Genomic DNA, 23892 nt, shown 5'->3' on the forward strand with positions numbered 1-23892 from the left:
AAAAAATACATTTTTGAAAAATGATAAATAAAAGAAAATAGAAATTTGAAATAAAAACTATATTTAATTGTGAAAGTCAGGAAAATGCTAAATATGAAGGAGGAATAGTTCAATTATTCTAATTTTCACAAAGATAAAATATATACTTTAAAGGGAGCAAAAGATTACAATTACTTGAAAAGAAGAAAATGAGATGCAAAGAGTATCAAAGAAGAGAAACTTTAAAGTGCAGAATTTCAAAGAAGTCAAAAAAGTAGAAAAATGTACTGTGTTTAGTCGCTCCGTCATGCCCAACTCTTTGTGACCCCACGGACTGCAGGCCACCAGGCTCCCTTGTCCATTGGAATTCTCCAGGCAAGAATACTGGAGTGGGTTGCCATGCCTTCTTCCAGGGGATCTTCCCAACCCACAGATCAAACCCAGGTCTCCTGCATTGCAGGCGGATTCTTTACATCTGAACCACCAGGAAAAGAAGAATACTGGCTTCCCTGGGGATCTTCTCCAGGGGATCTTCCCGAACTGAGAATGTAGTTAGCTATTAACTATGAGACCTAAAATTGGCTCCTAAACAGTCAACATCACAGATAATGAGACAAAAAGACTTTAAAATAGCTCTTAATATTATGAACTTAATGTAGTATTTTTGCCAATAATTCCTGAATTGAATTGAATCAGGAAGACAATCAAAAATTGAGCAACAGTTTGCAAAATTACCTTGTCCCTTTCAAAAACACAGTGCTACGAAACACTGAAAAAAGATAGATATAAGTATCAAGGAACCCAAAAGACAAAATAACTTATTCCATCAAATCCTGGGTGGGAGAAAATTAGTATGCAGTACATTATAGGAAAGTAGATGATATTTAAATTAGAAACTAGCATTTTATCCAAGTGAAATAGCCTGGTTTTGATAATTGTACTGGTACTTGGTACCTGGTCTTGATAATTGCACTGTACCTCATTCTCTGAAGTATTATTTAGAAGTAAAAGTTTGCAACTACTTCACAAATTATCCAGAAGAAAGTATAGAAAAAAGCAGTAATGATAATGACATGTAAACTTATGTGTATTGTGTGATTATTTGTGGAATTAGAAATAATGATTCCACAAATAGGTAAGGTAAGGGGTATATAAGAATTCATTGAAGTATTCTTACATCATTTCTGTAAATATAAATTTTTTAAAAATAGACTGGATCTACATTGAGCAAAATAGCATAAAACTTACTTATGAATTATTGGGAAAAGTAAGCTTATATGTACACAATTTACAACAGTTTCTTTATATTAGAGGTATTATTATTATGAAGCCACATAATAAAATAGATATATTAAAATTATGTATATATATTTATTGGTATTAGAAAAATAATAAAAAGGATAATGAAATGATTTTAAGCATAAAAACAGTACTCTGGAAGATATACAAACAATCCTGTGAGGAGGTTAGAGAGGGGATATTTTATAATTTGTATAATGATGTTTCTTTTGTTAAAAAAGAGAACTTTTTGAGGAAAACCATACAAAACACTGTTGAAGAACACAAACACTTGAACAAATGAAAAGAAAAATCTGTTAATGGGATTGTAAGATTCAACATCAGAATGATGTCTGTTTATTCTAATTTAATATAATCCCATTAAAAATACCATTAGATTTATCTTAAAACTAGACAAATTGATTATGAAGTTCATTTGAAAGCAGAAATTTTTTTTAAAAGACTTGAAAAAACAAGAATGGTGAGCTAGTCTTACTAAATATTAAAATGTATAATGCCTCTATAATATACAGAATTCATAAGAAAGAGGATTTGATTTTTGTATAAATTTAGTATTTCAAGTCAAAGGGGAAAGAAGAACTCTTTAGCAGGTAGAGTTGTGATAAATGGAAAAAAGAATAGAAATGGATCACTTCTTCTCACTTCTGTCTAGCATAAATCTTAAATGATTTCTGTTTTAAAAATTTGTGATTTCAACAGGAAATAAAAGAAAATATGGATGAATTATTCTAGAGCTCGTGTGAAAGAAAAATGGTCTTAAATATCACTAAAAATTCAGAAACAGTAAGGGAAAAGAGATATAATAAGTTACATTTTTAAAAAGTCCCTGGGACTGCAAGGAGATCCAACCTGTCAGTCCTGAAGGAAAACAGTCCTGAATATTCATTGGAAGGACTGATGCTGAAGCTGAAACTCCAATATTTTGGCCACCTGATGTAAAGAACTGACTCATTTGAAAAGACCCTGATGCTGGGAAAGATTGAAGGTGGGAGGAGAAGGGAACAGCAGAGAATGAGATGGTTGGATGGCATCACCAACTCAATGGACATGAGTTTTGAGTCAACTCCGGGAGCTGGTGAAAGACCGGCGGGGCCTGGAGTGCTGCAGTCCATGGTGTTACAAAGAGTCAGACACAACTGAGCGACTGAACTGAACAGAACATACAAAACTAAGTAAATTTGCTGTACAGTTGAAATTAACACATATTGTGAATCAACCATACTTCAGTGAAATTAAAAAACTAAAGAACAAATAGCAGATACTCTTACCATAAGAAAAAATATTCAGTCATAATATGAAAAATGCAAATCAAAAGAAATTGAAGACATTCATCAGAGAAGGCAATGGCAACCCACTCCAGTACTTTTGCCTGGGGAATCCCATGGACGGAGGAGCCTGGTGGTCTGCCGTCTATGGGGTTGGACCATGGGGCCATGAAGAGTTGGACACGACTGAGCAACTTCACTTTCACTTTTCACTTTTATGCATTGGAGAAGGAAATGGCAACCCACTCCAGTTCTCTTGCCTGGAGAAACCCAGAGACGGAGGAGCCTGGTGATCTGCCGTCTATGGGGTTGGACAGTCGGACACGACTGACGCGACTTAGCAGCAGCAGCATCCCCTATTAAATGGGCAAAATTCAAGTTTGACTACAATGAAAGCTATAGAAAAACAGATATTCCCGTACATTGCTAGAGAAAATGGAAAATGGTACAATTCCTATGGAGGAGCTGATCCTTTATAGAAAAATCTCTCTCTTTCAGACTCCAGGGCTGAGAAGGATCAGGTGTCAAAATGGAAACAAAGAAAGAATTAAGGAGAATATCCTAAAATGGCCGTAACTCACTCTGAAAAAGTCTCCCTTTTAAGCAATGTTCATTCTTTCCAGTTGCATAATACCTAAAATTCTGTCCTCATCTATAATATATATATGTCTATTACTCGGTAGTCAATTTAACAAGATATAACACTGATGTTAAAACAGTATAAAACATATTTGATTACTTTTCATTGAGCGTGCATCTTCGGTCTGTGGGATGACCATTGTATGACTTGAGACTCTCGGTAAGCTGTGAATACAGTTTGTCAGCCATCGGGAGAGGAATGCCGTCCCATACCATGATGAGCACCACCATCACAGCTGTTGGACAGTGGTGGCCTGTGCGCTGTCGAACCAGACAAAGAACTTTCTCTTCATCGCTGCTTCTTCTTAAAACCTGCCAAAACAGAATGTATACATTTATGGAAAACAAGAAACCTAATGTCAAATGCAATGGATATTGCTTTTAAAGTTCTTCATCACTACATTCTAGTTTTCTAAACTTACTATTTCTTAAAGCATTGACGCCTGTAAGGCCTTTAGTTGTTAGACTAGCTGCCTCCATACAACTCATCACAGGGTATCCAAGGTTACTTGACTAACAAACAACAGGCTGAACAGAAATCTGTGGAAACAGTTTGTGTTTTATTTCACTGTTGACACAGTATTGCAAAACAGACAACAGAGAATCCCATGGAAAAGAGCCTAATTAACTCATCTGCTCTTCCATAATTGCCAGAAGTGCACAAATCTAGCTAAATGGAAATAGCCTAGTACTCCCAACATTAAAAATAAACTCTGAGCACTGATATTTAGCATCTGAGAAAAATTACGGATATTTGCCTTGGGCAAATGGTTTGGCCATATAAAAAACAATTCATATGTACATAAAGCAATAATTCTGCAATTTTTCACCATGCTCCCACAGATAGTTATAATACCCATCTTAAGATTAAGATGTTCCAGCTGACAGAGAATACAAATTATAAGTAATTTTGAATATTTAACCATTTTTCTTACACTGCATCATACACATGGGTAGCTAAAAACAGATTCCTAAGTATTTAAAATACTGTCCAGTGGTCCTAGTGTTTACTTTTGTTAATTAGATTTAATTACTATGCTTAAAACTCCTTCCATATATCACAAATTACAAACAGACTAATTAGATCAATCAGTATGTAATCAGTAAACGATGCAACTGCCCACCCCTGTGACGACAATGGAGCACCCAATAGCATAATTAATATTCCATTTTTGTTGCTATAATATTACAAAAACTTGAGATGAAACTTCTTAAGATGTTAGTTACCCAATATCACTTTCTTCTGTCACTCCAGATGGTTAACAATCATTGCTACCAAGGCATCCCTTGAGTAGAGTTGGCTTTAGGACCTTCCCCCTAAACACAATTATTTACATTAAAATTTTTTTCTGTTTTTATGTCCTTTTACAGCCAAAAAATACATTTGCTTCCAAATAAGCTCAAATGCAAAATGATACTGTATCAAACAAAGTCACACCAGATAATCTTCATGCTGTCAAACCAACAAAGTTATAGTCATAGAGTCTTTGTGTAAGAAATGCTAAAATGCTATTTATTCATTGTATTTGTGCCTTTTCTAGATCTCCCATAGCTCTTTCAGTGAATGAAAGAAAATTAAGCATAATGAGTCACTAAAAGTTCCAATAAGCTGCTTAAGTATCACTATGTTATGGATATTTATGTTCACTTAAAATTCAAATAATGAATGCTCAATCTAAACAATGGTATTAATAGAACCTTTGGGAGATGGAGATGATTAGGTCATGAGGAGGAAGTTCTCACTAATGGCATCAGTGTTCTTATAAGAGACCCTTTTGTCTCGTTAGCTCCTTCTACCTTTTGAAGACACAGGGAGAAAAAGGACCCACCATTCATGCTGGCACCCTGATCCTCAACTTAAAAACCACATAAGTGTGAGAAATGAATTTGCTGTTTATAAGCCATCCATTCTGGTATTTCCTCTAGTAGTCTAATCAGAGTAAGACAAATATTAAACTTGTATGAAATGTTTGAAAATTATAGAAATATTATTGAAAGAAATTAAATACCTAAATAAATGGATATACTATTTTCATGGAATAGTAATTATTATAATGATGTTTATTTCCCCAGAGTTTGTTGCTAGATTTGATACAATTGCAATCAAAGCCCTACTAGAATAGTTTTGTTTGGGCATGGAAATGGACAAAGGTTTTGGAAAGTTTACATGTAAATGCAAAGGACCAAGAAGTGGAAAAAAAGGAACAAAGACAGAAAAAATGATTAATCAGGTATCAAGACTGATAGCAGAGATATGATAATTAAGACAGTTTAGTATTGGTACAATGACAGATAAGGAGATCAATGGAATAAAACAAAATGCAGGAGAGCCATATATATGTGGTCACTTGACTATGACAAATGACACTGCAGTCCAATGCAAAAAGGAATCTTCTCCATAAATTGCAGTGCACAGACATCCATATTGGGCAGGGGGGGGGCGGGGGAATGAATCTTCATGCGTAATTCACACCAGTAACAAATTATACTGTAGATCTAACTATAAAAGATAAAACATTAAATTTTTAGAAGAAAATACCTTCATGACCTTGGAGTGGATATAATATTTTAAAACAGATCACCAAATTTAATAATTATAAAGGAAAATATTAAGAAATTGGAATATATTAAGAACTCTTGTTCATCATAAATATTAACTAATAAAAGATTAAGAAAGCATAAAAGCAATCAATACCATGGGAGACATATCTGCAATATATATAAACACCAAATTATTCTTACCCAAAATATATAAAGAACTTCCTCAAATGAGTAATAAAAGCAAAACAGAAAACTGGCCAAAAAAGTTAAAAAAACAAACACACAGAAGACAACATCCAAACAGATGATGAGCATATGAAAATATGCTCAACATTATCAGTCATCTGGCAAAATAAAAAAATTCGAAAGCACTACATATGTGAATGGGGTTTTAAAATGGTTTAACTGCCATGCAAAACAGTATGAAGTTCCTCAAAAACTTAAAAATAGAACCAGCAATCATATGATCCAGCAATTCCACTTCTGAATATATACCAGAAAGAAATGAAAATAAAGTCTGAAACAAATCTTTGCATTCCCATGTCCATTTCATCATTATTCACAAGCGCCCGGAGGTAAAAGTGACCCAAATGGATATCAATGGATGAAAGGATAAACAAAATATTGTATATGCACACAAAGGAATAGACACAAAGGAAGGAAATCCTGTCACACACTGCAAATGAATTAACCTTAAGCACATAATTCAAAACGAAATAAAACAGTCATGAAACAACAAACATTTAATGAGTTATCTAAAGTAGTCAAGTTCATAGAAACATAAACTAGAACGGTGTTAGGGGCAAGGGTGATAGAAAAATAGAGAATTGTTTAATGGAGATAGAATTTCTCATTTGCAAGAAAACGTTCGGGAAATCTGTTTCAAACTGAACTATACACTCAAGAATGGTTAAGATGGTAAATTTTTTATTATTGCTATTTTACCACAATTTTTTTTTAAAAAAAAGGAAGGAAAGAAATGAAAAAGAAAATGTCGTGTGGAGAAAGATGGAGAGCAACTTGTACAATATTCATGAGAATGCAAAAACAGATCACCATTTTGGAAAACTGTATTGATTCAAGTTGCACATATGCGACGCCCCCCCACCATCTCCTAGCAATTCCACTTCTAGGTATAAAACAAACAGAAATATATTTTTGTATTTCCCAATGAGAGGGCTTCCCTGGTGGCTCAGAGGTTAAAGCGTCTGCCTCTAACGCAGGAGACCTGGGTTAGATCCCTGGGTCAGGAAGATCCTCTGGAGAAGGAAATGGCAACCCACTCCAGTATTCTTGCCTGGAGAATCCCATGGATGGAGGAGCCTGGTGGGCTACAGTCCACGGGGTCGCAAAGAGTCGGACACGACTGAGCGACTTAACTTTCAAAGACAGCACCACTATTCATGACTACCTCAAACTGATAACAACCCAAGCATTAACCACCAGAGACCAGCTCAATGAGATGAGAATTATCTACATTTAAAAAAACAATGCTTAGTCTCACAATTATGAAGTTTTAAGATAGTCGATGTATGCAGAAGACTACATACAGCAAGACTGCATTTACATAAGGTTCAAATTAGACAGGATTAATCAATAACGGTAGAGGGCAGGAGAGTGATTCAGCGGGGCACGTAATATTCACTGCTGGTTACACAAGTGTGTGCACTTTAGAAAACTTGTGATCGAAGAATTTCTGAAGTCTTCTGCGTGTATGTTATACTAAAATAGTGTACTTGAATCTAAATTCAAAACCAGAACGCAAAACTGCTTAGTCACTTACTGGCTCATGACACTGTAGCAACTTTCTTAACTCTTCTATAGTAGCACAAACCTAGGATCTAATAACTATTAGCTACTAAGATTTTTTTGCTTTTTTAATGCATACTTGGATCCTGAGAACAGAACTCAGCTCATGGAAGACTCTCATTAAATATTTGTTGAACGAATGGTTAAAAACCACAAAAACCCAATGTGGTTGGATTTTATAAAAATTTCAAAAACAAGTTATGCTATTAATAAGACAGAATCTATCATTTCAGAAATAGCCCAACAAACAGTCCAAATTTTAAAACATTTGACAAAAATCACATTTTTTGATAACTGGAACAAAATATTAATTGGTAAGTGGTTGAAGCCAGGGTCTCACAACATATTCACTTTACTTTTTATTTTATTTATTTATCGTGGCCAAGCACCATATGGGATCTTAGTTTCCTGTCTAGGGATGGAATCCTGTGCCACCTGCATTGAAAGCATGGAATCTTAATGACTGGACCTCCAAGGGAGTCCCCAGAATCACTTTAGATGGTAAATGATGTGTCTAAAACATGAGTAACGTAATGTTCATGACTACTGTCCTTTCACTTTTTAATAGTCTTATATTACATGACATACAAGTGTTATATCATATGAAACATCATACTTGAAACATCATTCTTGAAACATATCCCATACTGAATACTGCAGTGGTAGCCATTTCCTATTCCAAGGGATCTTCCTGACCCAGGGATCGAACCAGCATCTCTTGAGTCTCCTGTATTGGCAGGCGGATTCTTTACCACTGCACCACTTGGAAAGCTCTCATGGATATTACCCTTCCTAAAAAACTGAAAAAATAGTTTGCCACCAGAAATACGCTAGTATTGGATTGGCCAAAAAAAAAAAAAATCATTCAGGTTTATCTGTAAGATCACATGGAAAAACCTGAAAGAACCTTTTGGCCGAGCCAATACAATGGCAATTCTAAGATTTTTGGAGAACCAGTCTACAAAATAAAGGTGTTATTTAAGAATTCTGCCACTTGCAGTCTTATCAAACGGACCCTGAGATTATAAAACTCCCTTCATTAAATTAATATACATAATTGGTTAAATTTCTGAGATAACTTCTTGTTCAGTTTTTAAGATGTAGCTAGCGCAAAGTAAACAGCTCATTAAAGTCCTTCCTGTACCACAAAAGGTTGCTCTTCGATTCCTCCCTCTCTGCTCCCCTATCAAGCAGGCGAGTGATACGGGATTAACTAGCACATAGATGATGCCACGAACAAGATCATGTGTCATGAACAAGATCATGTAGTCATGAAGGAGATCACCTAAAAGGGTATATTATAGACAGCCTGCCTTGAGATCGTGAAGAGATGGGGGAAACCTGTTTCTCTCCTAGAAACCAGGCGAAACTTCCCAGAAGAGGGACTGGAACCAATAGTTTGAACTGCTTCAGAAAGGTTTTGAGGATCTAGTCAAGGCTATGGTTTTCCCAGTGGTCACGTATGGATGTGAGAGTTGGACTATGAAGAAGGCTGAGTGCCGAAGAATTGATGCTTTTGAACTGTGGTGTTGGAGAAGACTCTTGAGAGTCCCTTGGATTGCAGGGAGATCCAACCAGTCCATTCTGAAGGAGATCAGCCCTGGGATTTCTTTGGAAGGAATGATGCTAGAGCTGAAGCTCCAGTACTTTGGCCACCTCATGCGAAGAGTTGACTCATTGGAAAAGACTCTGATGCTGGGAGGGATTGGGGGCAGGAGGAGAAGGGGATGGCAGAGGATGAGATGGCTGGATGGCATCACGGACTTGATGGACGAGAGTCTGAGTGAACTCCGGGAGTTGGTGATGGACAGGGAGGCCTGGCGTGCTGCGATTCATGGGGTCGCAAAGAGTCGGACACGACTGAGCGACTGAAATGAACTGAACTGAACTGAACTGAACTGAGACTTTCTTTGGCAGTTAAAGTGTCAGTAGTAATCACAGGGATAGTACTGAGTGTCTCCAGAAGTGGCGATAAAAGATCAGTCTGATGATCATTAGGAAAAGATTTCCTAGCTACTTCTATGATGGAGTCCCCTTATTCTGGATTATCAATTGTTCTGCTTCAACAGCCTATCTATGTACAGATCTGAAATGTACATTCTAAACCATTTCTGTTAACTTGGTCTGGATGAGATAACCTATTTAAATTCTAAACTGGGAGCTCTTGAGGCATGACAGACCATGATCAAGAATGATAATCTCAGTTCAGTTTAGTTCAGTTGCTCAGTCATGTCCGACTCTGCGACCCCATGAATTGCAGCATGCCAGGCCTCCCTGTCCATCACTAACTCCTGGAGTTTACTCAAACTCATGTCCATCGAGTCAGTGATGCCATCCAGCCATCTCATCCTCGGTTGTCCCCTTCTCCTCCTGCCCCCAATCCCTCCCAGCATCAGAGTCTTTTCCAATGAGTCAACTCTTCGCATGAGGTGGCCAAAGTACTGGAGTTTCAGCTCTAGCATCATTCCTTCCAAAGTACACCCAGGACTGATCTCCTTTAGAATGGACTGGTTGGACCTCCTTGCAATCCAAGGGACTCTCAAGAGTCTTCTCCAACACCACAGTTCAAAAGCATCAATTCTTTGGCACTCAGCTTTCTTTATAGTCCAACTCTCACATCCATACATGACTACTGGAAAAACCATAGCCTTGACTAGACAGACCTTTGTTAACAAAGTAATGTCTCTGCTTTTGAATATGCTATCTAGGTTGGTCATAACTTTCCTTCCAAGGAGTAAGCATCTTTTAATTTCATGGCTGCAGTCACCATCTGCAGTGATTTTGGAGCCCCCAAAAATAAAGTCTGACACTGTTTCCACATCTATTTCCCACGAAGTGATGGGACCAGATGTCATAGTCTAAATAACCTCTGACCATCTAGGGTTTAAGGCCACTCTGGAGGGAAAAGACTGCTCTGAGAAACAAAGTTACTGTTGTAATTTATGAGGAAGAAGCTGTAGGTAACAATTTTTTAATATACTTAAGACATGGGAAAAAAAATGAAAAGAATCTCAAAAATGGAGGGCAGTTTCTACATAGCAGTCAAGCTTGACTTCTAGCCATAGTACATTTACATGGGTAATGGAATTACTTAAGTAGTATTTTATTCCCCTGACTCCAAAATCCAGAGAATTCTAGATATACATAGTCTTGCTTTGCACAAACAACAAAATAATCATAATGTTTATGAATAGTATGTTTGCATTTAATTATCTTCCAATATAATCATTAATTTACCTTACAGTATAGACTAATAATTATATAACTGTTCTTTTGGAAACACAGCATTGTGTTTGTTGGGTCAGAATTACTACATTTACTGGTACCTGCAAATATCTGAACAAAGGCTAATCAAACTATTGTTTCTGAAAAGAAGAATTAAAGGTGATTTTTAAAACATATTTTAAAAACAAGTATTATTATAATTGGGAGATGATTATTTTTTATAGATTTGAGTCCTCCTAGGAAACTCAAGAGAAGCAAAACTTAATTGGATTTTTAAAGAGAATAACACAGGTGGCTACTTATAAATTTTGAAGACTCAAAGGTTTAATATATACCAGCAATAATCAAATAGAAATTTGGTTTACAGCTTAAATTAAACATTAAATTAAATATAGCTGTGAGGATTATCTTAAGGGAAATGCATGTAAGTAAATCTTAATTAAGTTGTTCCTAGATGGAAGGTCAGACATTGAAAGATTTTATTTTAGTTACCAATCTATTCCCCATTCTATATATACTTAGTTTCTAAAAGTTCATATGAAAGAATAAATGAACATTAAGTCATGAAAAAGACTTTTACATATGAACAATAAATGTCCTTTTAAATTTAAAACTTTTCTGCAAATCTATAACAAAAAACATAGTACCAGCCTAGGAATGGTCTTCCCTAATGAGTCAATGACCAACAACAGACAACTGGGGCAAATTTCCTGGTGGTCCAGTGATTAGGACTCCAAGTTTCCACTGCAGAGGACACAAGATCAATCCCTGGTCTGGGAACTAAGATTCTGCATTCAGTGAGGTGCAAGCAAATTAAAAAAAAAAAAAAGCTTTTAAAACCAAATACTAAATCAATACATAAAATTATAAGAATACGGGAGACACTATTTTTATAGTATTGCTGTGGAAAAATCTTTAAGTCATGTATTAAATGACGTAAGTTTGACCTGCTAAGCATTTCAAGCTCCTATAAAATAGGTCTTCCCAGGTGGCTCAGACAGTAAAGAATCTGCCTGCAATGCAGGAGACTTGGGTTCGATCCCTGGCTAGAGAAGATTCCCCTGGAGATGGGAATGGCTACCACTCCAGCATTCTTGCCTGAGAACTCCATAGACAGAGTAGCCAGGCAGACTGCAGTCCAAAAGAATAGGACAAAACTGAGCAGCTAACACTTTCACTTTCATACTAAGATTAACAGTCAGATCACTAAAAGAAAATCTAGTATGAGATAATGGCAAATATATGATAAAGTATAATTTACAAAAATAAAAAAAATAACATCAACAAAAAAAGCCTAAGAAGAGTGAATTCATAGCAGAAATAAAAATGGCTAATAAATACATGAAGAAACCTAATTTTACTAGTTAAAATACAAATTTAATCAAAATAGTTATTTTTTAATAGTTATTTTTAATTGCTAGTTAACGATAACAAAATAGATTTTCACCAGTAGATTAGTATATTTTTTCTATTTAAATCTTTGAACAGTAAGAAAGAGATTTATTCTTTATCATGAATTAAGAATTTGGTGATGGTGAAACCAAGACAACCTTATATAACAATTATCTTCCAATTAAAAACTTTTTTAATTGGGAAAAATTTATCCATTTCCAGCAATTTTTTTCTTACATTAAACTAGTTCTTTGATGCCTTAAAAAAAAGTAATTTCTAACAGTGAATTCAAACCACTCCTGAAGAATTGAGCTATATATTCGATTTCAGTATGCAGAGAAGCAAAATCTCATGAGTAGTTTCTGCTAAGAAAAAAAAAAAACACCTATGTTCACTTAATCAAACATTTTTGAAATTTAGGAAGTTGGATAATTATTAATATATTGACTTCACTCTTCTGCTTACCATGCTTTAGCAGGCACCCAATTTTTAACATCTTAACTCTTCACTTGGGCATACTCAAAATTGCTAAAAATCATTATCTCTAAAGGGGAAAACTAAGATGTGTTTTAAAATTTTAAATTGTTTTGAAATTTAATTTAATAAGGAGTTTTCATTTTCTACATGTAGAATTTAACATTGAATTTTATTTTATTGTTCTTCTTAAATTAAAAAAATTTTTTAATTGAAGGATAATTGCCTTACAATATTGTGTTGGCTTCCAGCATACAACAATGTGAATCAGCGATAAGAATATATATATGTCCTCCTATTTTTATTTTACAATTTAAAAAAAGGAAATTAAACAGTCCTTGTAATATTAACCTTAGTAGTAAAGATGCGCAGGTAACTAGGTTCCTGCATAAGCGCCAACAAAAATCCGCGCTCTGCGGAAGAATAGACTATAGTTAAAGCTGCTGCTGCTAAGTTGCTTCAGTAGTGTCTGACTCTGTGCGACCCCAGAGACGGCAGTCCACCAGGCTCCCCCATCCCTGGGATTCACTAGGCAAGAATACTGGAGTGGGTTGCCATTTCCTTCTCCAATGCATGAAAGTGAAAAGTGAAAGTGAAGTTGCTCAGTCGTATCTGACACTTCGTGACCCCATGGACTGCAGCCTACCAGGCTCCTCCATCCATGGGATTTTCCAGGCAAGAGTACTGGAGTGGGGTGCCATTGCCTTCTCCATAGTTAAAGCTAGGAGCAACATTTATGTCAAGTGTGGATTACATTACCCAAGAGAGATCACTTTTTTATCCATAACCATGAGAGAAAATTACAGTTAAATTTTCAATACAAAATGATGGAGGCCATCCCTACCTCTGGAAGCCCCAAATCATCCACTGATTAAGACCATTTAAATCTTTCTTCGCTTCCTTCCCTTCACTGTTCACCTGAAACTACCACATTGTAAACTGGCTATGTGCTATGCTTAGTTGCTCAGTTGTGTTCGACTCTGCGATCCCGGACTGCAGCCCACCAGGCTCCTCTGTCCATGGAATTCTCCAGGCGAGAATATTGGAATGGGTTGCCATTCCCTTCTCCCAGGGATCTTCCGGACCCAGGGATTGAAACCAGGTCTCTTGCATTGCAGGCAGATTCTTTAAAGTCTGACCTACAAGGGAAGCCCCAGTAAAAAATAAGAAGTAAAAAAATAATAATTTCAGTATGTCCTATATATTATACCTAATGAACTTCAACCCCATTTTTGGAGGGGTGGTGGTGATTAGATGCATGAGCGGTGTTCTGGGGCTGGTGTGCTGATTTATTTCTTAACCTGGATGATTTGATTTTGTAAAACTTCAGTGGCCTGCACACTTACAATTTGTGTAGTTTTGTGTATTTTATAGTTCAATAAAAACTTTCCTTAAAAAAATGAATTCTATAAGCAAGTCAATTAGTTCAATTCAGTCAGTCAGTTGTGTCTCACTCTGTGCAACCGCATGGAGTGTAGCACACCAGGCTTCCCTGTCTGTCACCAACTCCCAGAGCTTGTTCAAACTCATGTCCACCGAGTCGGTGATGCCAACCATCTCATCCTCTGTCATCCCCTTCTCCTCCCGCCTTTAATCTTTCCCAGCATCAGGGTCTTTTCAAATGAGTCAGTTCTTCACATCAGGTGGCCAAAGTATTGGAGTTTCAGATTCAGCATCAGTTCTTCCAATGAATATTTAGGACTGATTTCCTTTAGGATGGACTGGTTGGATCTCCTTGCACTCCAAGGGACTCTCAAGAGTCTTCTCCAAACCCACAGTTCAAAAGCATCAATTCTTCGGCGCTCAGCTTTCTTTACAGTCCAACTATCACATCCATACATAACTACTAGAAAAACCATAGCTTTGACTAGATGGACTTTGTTGCCAAAGTAATGTCTCTGTTTTTTGATATACTGTCTAGGTTGGTCATAGCTTTTCTTCCAAGGAGCAAACAGCTTTTAATTTCATGGCTGCAGTCACCATCTGCAGTAATTTTGGAGCCCCCCAAAATAAACTCAGTCACTGTTTTCATTGTTTCTACATCTATTTTCCATGAAGCGACAGGACCAGATGACATGATCTTAGTTTTCTGAATGTTGAGTTTTAAGCCAACTTTCTGTCCTCTTTCACTTTCATCAAGAGGCTCTTTACTTCTTTGCTTTCTACCATAAGGAAGGTGTCATCTGCATATATGAGGTTATTGATATTTCTCTCTGCTTCACTCAGCCAGGCATATCAAATGATGTATTCTGCATATAAATTAAATAAGTAGGGTGACAATATACAGCCTTGACGTACTCCTTTCCCGATTTTGAACCAGTCCGTTGTTTCAGGTCTGGTTCTAACTGTTGCTTCTTGACCTGCATAAAGATTTCTCAGGAGGCAGGTCAGGTGGTCTGGTATTCCCATCTCTTTAAGAATTTCCCACCATATCTTGTGATCCACAGAGTCAAAGGCTTTGGTGTAGTAAATAAAGCAGAAGTAGATGTTTTTCTGGAACTCTCTTGCTTTTTTCTTTGATCCAATGGACGCTGGCAATTTGATCTTACTATAAGCAAGTAAGCAAACATAAAAGTAGTTCTAATCGTACATTGGTAAACAGAAATGAAGAAAAATGTTTTATAACAAAAAAAGAAAGAACAATGAAAAGGCAAGTCAGTACCAATCCCTCTGGTTTTTGCCCAATTTTAATCACTGAAGCATTAAATGGTTTTTTCACATTAGCAAGATTTTGCAGACAAGTAGCCAGCCCATGACTGCCTGTTTATTATTCTGACATGGTAATACACATAGAGTGCCTGATCTGGGCACAGACATAAGCAGCACAATGGTGCAGCTTGAAAATAATCAAGGCGGGTAAGAGTCAAAATCTTGGAAAAAGGAATTCATAAAAAGGGAAGTCTTTGAAGATATGTGTATAAGTCAAGGCAAGATGGTTTAAAAACCTTTAGACACATCAGCTTCATTTACAAAACACCCTAAAAACTCTGGTCACTTCATACCCAAGTAAGCAATAAAACATTCAGTTGTACACATTGTCACACCTGCTCTACTGACTAATAACAATCCTAGGTGGGGCAACCCATGAACTTGGGCCTGGTGTGAATTTCTCAGCATTGGAGTCATCTGTAGTAAAGGGAGTTAACAGAGCTTAGTGTATTAAAGAAACTGTATTGCCCTTTCCATCAAAATTTACTGAATAACAAGATATAACTACTCCCTGCCAAGACACAAAATGACAGAAGGAAGAGTTAGAAATGTCTGTCAAAAATTAACAATTATGGGTAAGTGTTCAAGACTACCTGGTAAAGAAGAAAGATTTTGAAGAAAAGATTAAAACTGTTTTACGAACAAAGGCAAAACATAGTGAGACTGGCTTAGAAAGTTCTGCTCCCAGTTAGAATATGTTTTTAGGCTTGCTGTGTATGACCTAACCCTAACAACTCCCTTCAAGAAAAGAAGGCAAGCGCACCATGATAAAAGTAGGATAAAATCCAACCACTAGGGACTTCCCTGGTGGTTCAGTGTCTAAAACTCCATACTCACAATGCAGGGGGCCTGTATTGGATCCCTGGTTAGGGAACTAGATCCCACATGCTGCAACTGAGACTCGTGAAGCCAAATAAAAAATAAACAAATAAATATCTAAAAAAGAATTCAACCACTATTACCACACATAAGTCTGCACACACACGAGAAAACATACATCAAATCACAAAATGCTAAATTTAGGTTAATGTTTAATATCAAATACAGGACTAATGTAAACTATGCAAGATGAAAAGTAAGTTTAAAGCAATACTATATATATATATATATATATATATATATATATATATATATAAATTCTGCAATGCAACCTAAAAATTCTATCAGTGGTGCTGAAACTCTTGAGAGTCCCTCGGACTGCAAGATCCAACCAGTCCATCTTAAAGGAGATCAGTCCTGGGTTTTCATTGGAAGGACTGATACTGAAGCTGAAACTCCAATACTTTGGCCACCTGATGCAAAGAGCTGACTCATTTGAAAAGACCCTGATGCTGGGAAAGATTGAGGGCAGGAGGAGAAGGGGACAACAGAGGATAAGATGGTTGGATGGCATTACGAACTCAATGGACATGGTTTTGGGTGGACTCAGGGAGTTGGTGATGGACATGGAGGCCTGGCGTGCTGCAGTTCATGGGGTCGCAAAGAGTCAGACACAACTGAGCAACTGAACTGAAATACTGTTATGCTATAGAAGGGATGAAAGAAAGAAAGAATCATCCAAAGTCCTACCACTTAACCCAGCCAACCTTGCTCTTTTGGATCACTTAGTCAAGGGGAAGCCAACTGCCATGAGTATACACATTCATGCCTTGCTGGTGGTAGTGGTTTAGCTGCTATGTCTTGTCTGACTCTTGAGATCCCATAGGCTGTAGACTACCAGATTCCTCTGTCCATGGGATTTCCCAGGCAAAAATACCGGAGTTGGAGTGGGTTTCCATTTTCTTCTCCTCATGCTTTGTTACTTAAAGGCAAATAAGTAAAAAAATATCAAACAGATACAAATTAACAAACCTATGTAAATTATCAGTGTCAAATATTGGGAATCAATCCCTACCACTTATTTCTACAAATGAGCAAGGTACTATGTAGGGGCAAACCACAAAAGAACAGTAACCATACCATAAGGAAATACATAAGGTGGGCAGATGGTTCTTAGGGTCTCTGAGAACCTAGCAATGTTGTATTTTTTCACCTAGGTAGTAGCTTCTGTGCTCAGTTGCTCAGTTGTGTCTGGCTCTTTGAGACCCTGTGAACTGTAGCCCACCAGGCTCCTCTGTCCACGGGATTTTTCAGACAAGAATACTGGAAAATGGGTTGCCATTTCCTTCTCCAGGTAGTAGCTTGATGAGTATTCAATTTATAATTATAGGTAAACTCTAACTTTATTACCTTTTTTCTTGAAATATTCCATAATGAAGAATGTTGATGTTTAACAGCATTATTTTGTGAATTAAGATCTACAGATTAACATTTTTTTGCCTTGAGAGAAGCTAGGGCTAAAGAAGATAGTTACATTTTTCAATGTCAATGTAGTATCTTTAACATATTGATGTGGGTTTCCCTGATAGCTCAGCAGCTAAAGAATCTGCCTGCAATGAGGGAGACTTGGGTTCTATTCCTGGATTGGTAAGATATCCGAGAGAAGGGAATGGTTATCCACTCCAGTATTCTTGCCTAGAGAATTCCATGAATAGAGGAGCCTGGCAGGCTACAGTTCATTGGGTTGCAAAGAGTGAGACACAAGTGAGTGACTAACACTTTCACTTAGCATATTGATATTTTTAGTGAAGAAGAGATATTGAATTTTATGAATAGCCTGTCTCCAAGATGCCCCCAATCATCACCACCACCTAATATTCTTGTCTCTGCATAGTCCTCTCCTACACTAAAGGATAGCTCCGTAGCAATTTCTGAGGTTAATGTCATAAATGACATTGTGGCTTTCTTGTTATATTTTGATTGACTCACCCTGGGGAAAAATAAACTGCTATGACTGAGAAAACACTTAAGTAGTCCTATGATAAGAGAGTGAGTCTTGGGACTTCCCTGGCAATCCAGTGGTTAAGAATCCTTCTAGCTACCTACTGCATAACACATGGAACTCTGCTTGAAGTCATGCAGCAGCCTGGAAGGGAGAGGGGTTTGGGGGAGAATGAAAACACACATAGGTAGGACCGAGTCCCTTTGCTGTTCATCTGAAACTAGCACAATATTGTTGCTCAGCTATATGCCAATCAAAATAACAGGTTCAAAGTCTGGGGGAAAAAAAGAATCCGCCTTGCAGTACAGGAGACCTGGGTTCCATCAAAGGTCAGGGAACCAAGATCCCACATGCTATGAGACAACTAAGCCCGCATGCCATAACTAGAGAGTCCAAGCACTGCGACGAAATATTCCACATGAACGAGTATCCCAAGTGTGACAACCAAGACCCGACATATCCAAATAAAAAAACTAACTAAAGCCTCCTGCAAATGACATGGGACGTTGACTCTCTAGCAACTCCAGTCAAGTTCTGAAATGATAAAGACCTCTTCTGGAAGCACCCTCCTAAGTTACCCACAGACAGATTTCTGACTCACAAAATTGATGAGATAATAAATGTTTGTTGCTCAAAGCTACTAAATCTGAGTAATCTGTAAAGCACCAACAATAGAGCTCATCAAGAATAATAATTAAATAAGCTTTAAAGTGAAAGTGAAGTCGTGTCTGACTCTGCGACCTCGTGGACTGTACCAGGCTCCTCTGTCCATGGGATTCTCTGGGCAAGAATACTGGCATAGGTTGCCATTTCCTTCTCCTCAGATTGCTCTTTATAAAACATAAACCAGATAGATAACTTGTGTGTGTATTTGTGTATGTTTGTGTGTGTGCGCGTGCGTGTGTACATGCTCAGTCCATTAATTTGTGTCCTACTCTTTGAGACCCCATGGACTGTAGCCCACCATGCTCCTCTGGCCATGGGATTCTGCAGGCAATAATACTGGAGTGGAGACTTCCCTGGTGGACCAGTGGCTAAGACTCCATGCTCCCAACTCAGGGGGCCCGAGTTGAATACCTGGTTAGAGAACTAGATCCCAAATGCCCCAACTAAGACCTGGTAAAGCCAAATAAATAAATAAACAGTTTTTTAAAAAAAGAATACTGGATTGGGTTGCCATGCTCTCCACCAGGGGATCTTCCTGACTCATGGATCAAACCCGGGTCTCCTGCAACTCCTGCACTGCAGGTAGATTCTTAACCGCTGAAACACGAGGGCAGTCATAGGGATTTTAACATATCCCAAGTTAAAATACTTCAAAGATTTCATATTCATGGACTAAAACTCATGACGGCCTAGTAAAACCACTTCGGCTATTGCTTCTGCCAACATTTTACATTCACTTGTTTCCATTCTCTACTTCCTTTACTTCACTAGATTTCTGATTATTAAAGAATGTGCTCTCTTCCTCGACCTTTGTACTTGCTCTTTTCTCTGCCTAGGAATGTTCTTCCTTGTGTGCGTAGGGGTATTCTTTGCATACAAGGCTCCTTCTTGTCACTCAGTTCTCAGCTTAAAAGTTCTCTCCTAAAGAGGCCTTCCCTGATTACCCTTAACGAGAAAAACTCTGGAAGGTCTCTACTAAAGAGAGGAAAAAGATAAGTAGACCATGTTTAAAGAAATTTAAATTTGGAATTACTTTATTAGAATAACTGTATTAAGTGAAAAAAAGAATTTACTAGTTTAAATTTTAAAGGGGAATATAAATTTGTCATTATATATTATATGATTGTACACCTGAGATACACAAGAGAAATTAATTGAAAAACAGGAAGCATGTAAAAAAAAACTACAGAAGGACAAAGACAGACATCAACAAACAGAAAAGCATAGCATGTAGGATAAGAAGACTAAACATCAAAAATGTAAACTCTCCAAATTCTCTTGCCAATGATTTCAATCAAAATATCAAAAGACATTTATTACAGAGACACGGGTGATTATAAACTCGTATGGAAAAATAAACAAGGCAAGAGTCAGGAAATTGCTGAAGGATTATCTCCATCAGATATGAAATACATTTTTAAACCCAAATAATCAGAATAAATTGATTATGATGCAGGAGAAACATAACGATGTGGTAGAATACAAAATCTAAATATGAATAAATATATCAATAGGAAGTAGATGAACAATTATTTAGGTAAGTAGTGTTGTTTGGGTAGTCAGTTGAAAAAATATAAGTTGTGACTAACATTTTACATATAAGAGGAATAAAATAGGTAAGTGTATGAAAATGAAATAAAAAAAGAAAAATGCAACCATTCAAATATTATAAAAAGAAAATTTGAAAAATATTTATAAGCTAGAAGTTGTAAAAATTTTTCTAATTAAGATACACTAAAGCCATAAGTAAAGGCAACCCACTCCAGTACTCTCGCCTGGAGAGTCCCATGGACCTCCAGAGGAGTCTGGTGGGCTGCAGTCCACGAGTTCACGAAGAGTCGGACATGACTGAGCGACTTCACTTTCACTTTCCACTTTCATGCATTGGAGAAGGAAATGGCAACCCACTCCAGTGTTCTTGCCTGGAGAATCCCAGGGACCGAGGAGCCTGGTGGGCTGCCGTCTATGGGGTTGCACAGAGTTAGACACGACTGAAGCAACGAAGCAGCAGCAAAGCCATAAAAGCAAAGTTTTTTATTAAAAATTTAACTTAAATTTTCATCTCATTTAAAACAATCAGAATGCTAAAAAAATATGACAAAGAAGGACTTCCTTGGGTGTTCAGTGGTTAAGACTATGCTTCCACTGAAAGGGGCGTGAGTTTCATCACTTGTCAGGGAACTAAGATCCCCTAAATTAAAAAAAACAACAACAAAAAAAGCAAACAGAAAACATATTTGCAACTTACCACAAATGGTTAATTTTCTAAAGAACCTTCTATAAAAATCAATAGAAGCCAAATAACCCAACAGAAAAAAATGGACAATGTGTATCATTTCTTACTTGAAAATGTTTTGAAACAACAACTTTTTCAAGAGTGAATAAAATATAAAAATAAAGATCACTAAGGTCCGTCTAGTCAAGGCTATGGTTTTTCCTGTGGTCATGTATGGATGTGAGAGTTGGACTGTGAAGAAGGCTGAGCGCTGAAGAATTGATGCTTTTGAACTGTGGTGTTGGAGAAGACTCTTGAGAGTCCCTGGGACTCCAAGGAGATCCAACCAGTCCATTCTGAAGGAGATCAACCCTGGGATTTCTTTGGAAGGAATGATGCTACAGCTGAAGCTCCAGTACTTCGGCCACCTCACGCAAAGAGTTGACTCATTGGAAAAGATTCTGATGCTGGGAGGGATTGGGGGCAGGAGGAGAAGGGGACGACCGAGGATGAGATGGCTGGATGGCATCACTGACTCGATGGATGTGAGTCTGAGTGAACTCCGGGAGATGGTGATGGACAGGGAGGCGTGGCGTGCTGCGATTCATGGGGTCGCAAAGAGCGACTGAACTGAACTGAACTGAAATCACTGACTCGATGGACATGAGTTTGAGTGAACTCCAGGAGTTGATGATGGACAGGGAGGCCTGGTGTGCTGCAATTCATGAGGTCACAAAGAGTTGGACACGACTGAGCGACTGAACTGAACTGAAACAGTGTTTAGGTTTATCTTCATCAAAACTCTTACATGTGGTGTTTGACTTGTTTGGGTTTATGTTGTGGAAAACCATGTAGCTTTCACAGCTGAGTTGACAAGAGTATACACAGCAAGACAAGAAGTTGATCCTTGGGAAACAGGACTTCACAAGCACTGACACCACCCTGCGGCAAGTGTCACTCAAACAATAACAGGAAGGAAGCTTCGGGGAAAATTCTACACTTCTAGGGAGCATTTTAGAAAATTTTAGTTCTTGAGAAGCAAGATGACTCCAGGAATCATGCATGTTACTACAGAGTAAGCGAACTTTAGTCCAAAATGTGTTTGTGATAGCTGATAGGACCCAGGGCCAGTTTCTTCCCATCTACACCATGAAATGACTGATAAACTTTAATTCACACTTGTATCCCCAGTATCTAGCCTGGAGCCTGCCAATGAAAAGTTCTCAATAAACACAAGTTCCTTCACCTTTCTCATCCTAAAATTCTATTATCTTCCAAATTCACCCACACTGAACAAATTAAAGGCGGGTATCTTATTTGGGACTCAATTCTATTGCACAGAACAGAAAACTTCCTAATAGGTTTTAAAGAAGTGAAAAAAAAAATTCTGTTATGTTAGAGAAATCCAGGTTTAAGCAGCCTGAGGACGGGACTTCCCTGGTGGCCCAGAGGTTGATTCCGAGCTCCCAAAACAGGGGGCCCAGGTTCAATCCCTGATCAGGAAACGAGATCGTATAGCAGTTCTACTGGTATCAGAGATGCAGGCTCCGGTCGTCTCCCCATCCGAACACAGATCTCCCATTATCAAATCAATCCATAGTTTCACATGATTTCTGTATCTCCAACTATTGAACCCATGTTCTATAGATGATGAGGGAAAGGAGACAGATACAAAAGAGTACATTCTGTATGGTTCTAATTATCCAGAAATTATCTAAAAGATCTTTATCGACATGGAGGTTAAATCGTGGTTATTATACATGGAGTTACCAATGGGGAGCAGGCAAAGGGAGCCTTCAGGGGTGCTACAAAGATTTACATCGCTGTCTGGGGTAGCGTTATATGTGTGGAGAATCACTTGATATTTTGGCAAGACTGTGCACTCCAAATGGACTGAGGAAACAAAGTATTCTAACACATTTAGTGTTCACGCCCAGTTTTTGTGGTCATCACTGCGGCCACCTTCCAGAGGTTGGTTGAAAAATAACCTATAGGGATTTCCCCGGCAGTGCCGTGGTTAGGATTCCCTGTGCTCTACTGTAGGGAGCATAGGTTTGATCCTTGGTCAGGGAACGAAGATCCCACATGCCAGATCAAAAACAAAAGCAAAACAAAGACATAGAAGAGATGAAGGTGCACCAACTGTCCTGCTTCAGGAATAGCCAGGTTCAAACCCTTTTTTTTTTAAATGTTTTTTTGTTCTTCTGAAATGGGCATAAAAATAATGACTTTTCCTTTTCCAAAATCTTAAGAGTCCCTCTGTGGGGATTAATGAGGCAATGTATGTCAAGTACTTAACATGGTGCCTGATATTTAATGAAAGGTAGTGGTTACTGTTATATTATTTATTATCATCATGATAGTCATCATTACAAACAAATGATAGGACAGGATTTCAAATGAGCCTTTAGTGCAAATTTCCAAAGAAACTGGTCAACATACTTGTGAATGTGAATATCCTCCTGAAAATATACATTTGGCTAGGCAGGTAATGACTGTTTCTCTGTTGAGAACTTCCAAAAGAAGCTAAAACCAGTTGTTACCTCTGATAGCACCACAGTTTTAGAAAACTCAAAGTAGTTATAGAAATAATTTTGGAAATATACTGTAAAATTTTTGATTTTGCCTTCAATGTTGCATGACCTTCATTAAGGTGGCCCCATGAAACAAATGGGCTTTCCTGGTAGCTCAGCTGGTAAAGAATCGGGCTGTAACGCAGGAGACCCTGGTTCGATTCCTGGGTTGGGAACATCCCCTGGAGAAGGGATAGGCTACCCACTCCAGTGTTCTTGGGCTTCCCTGGTAGCTCAGATAGTAAAGAATCCACCTGCAATGCAGGAGACCTGGGTTCAGTGCCT

The 23892-nt window shown here is 37.6% G+C and overlaps 1 protein-coding gene across 1 annotated transcript in view; it reads right to left on the reverse strand.

The window, feature by feature from the left end:
- The window catches only part of TET1 (tet methylcytosine dioxygenase 1), a 121847-nt gene that overhangs the window by 13586 nt on the left and 84369 nt on the right, over positions 1-23892 (reverse strand). Inside the window, exon 6 of the mRNA XM_052640242.1 lies at positions 3283-3494. Within this exon, the coding sequence (XP_052496202.1) occupies positions 3283-3494 (212 nt within the window). The remainder of the gene's footprint in view (positions 1-3282; positions 3495-23892) is intronic.

Source organism: Budorcas taxicolor, chromosome 5, assembly GCF_023091745.1.
Source record: "Budorcas taxicolor isolate Tak-1 chromosome 5, Takin1.1, whole genome shotgun sequence".
Taxonomy (NCBI): Eukaryota; Metazoa; Chordata; class Mammalia; order Artiodactyla; family Bovidae; genus Budorcas; species Budorcas taxicolor.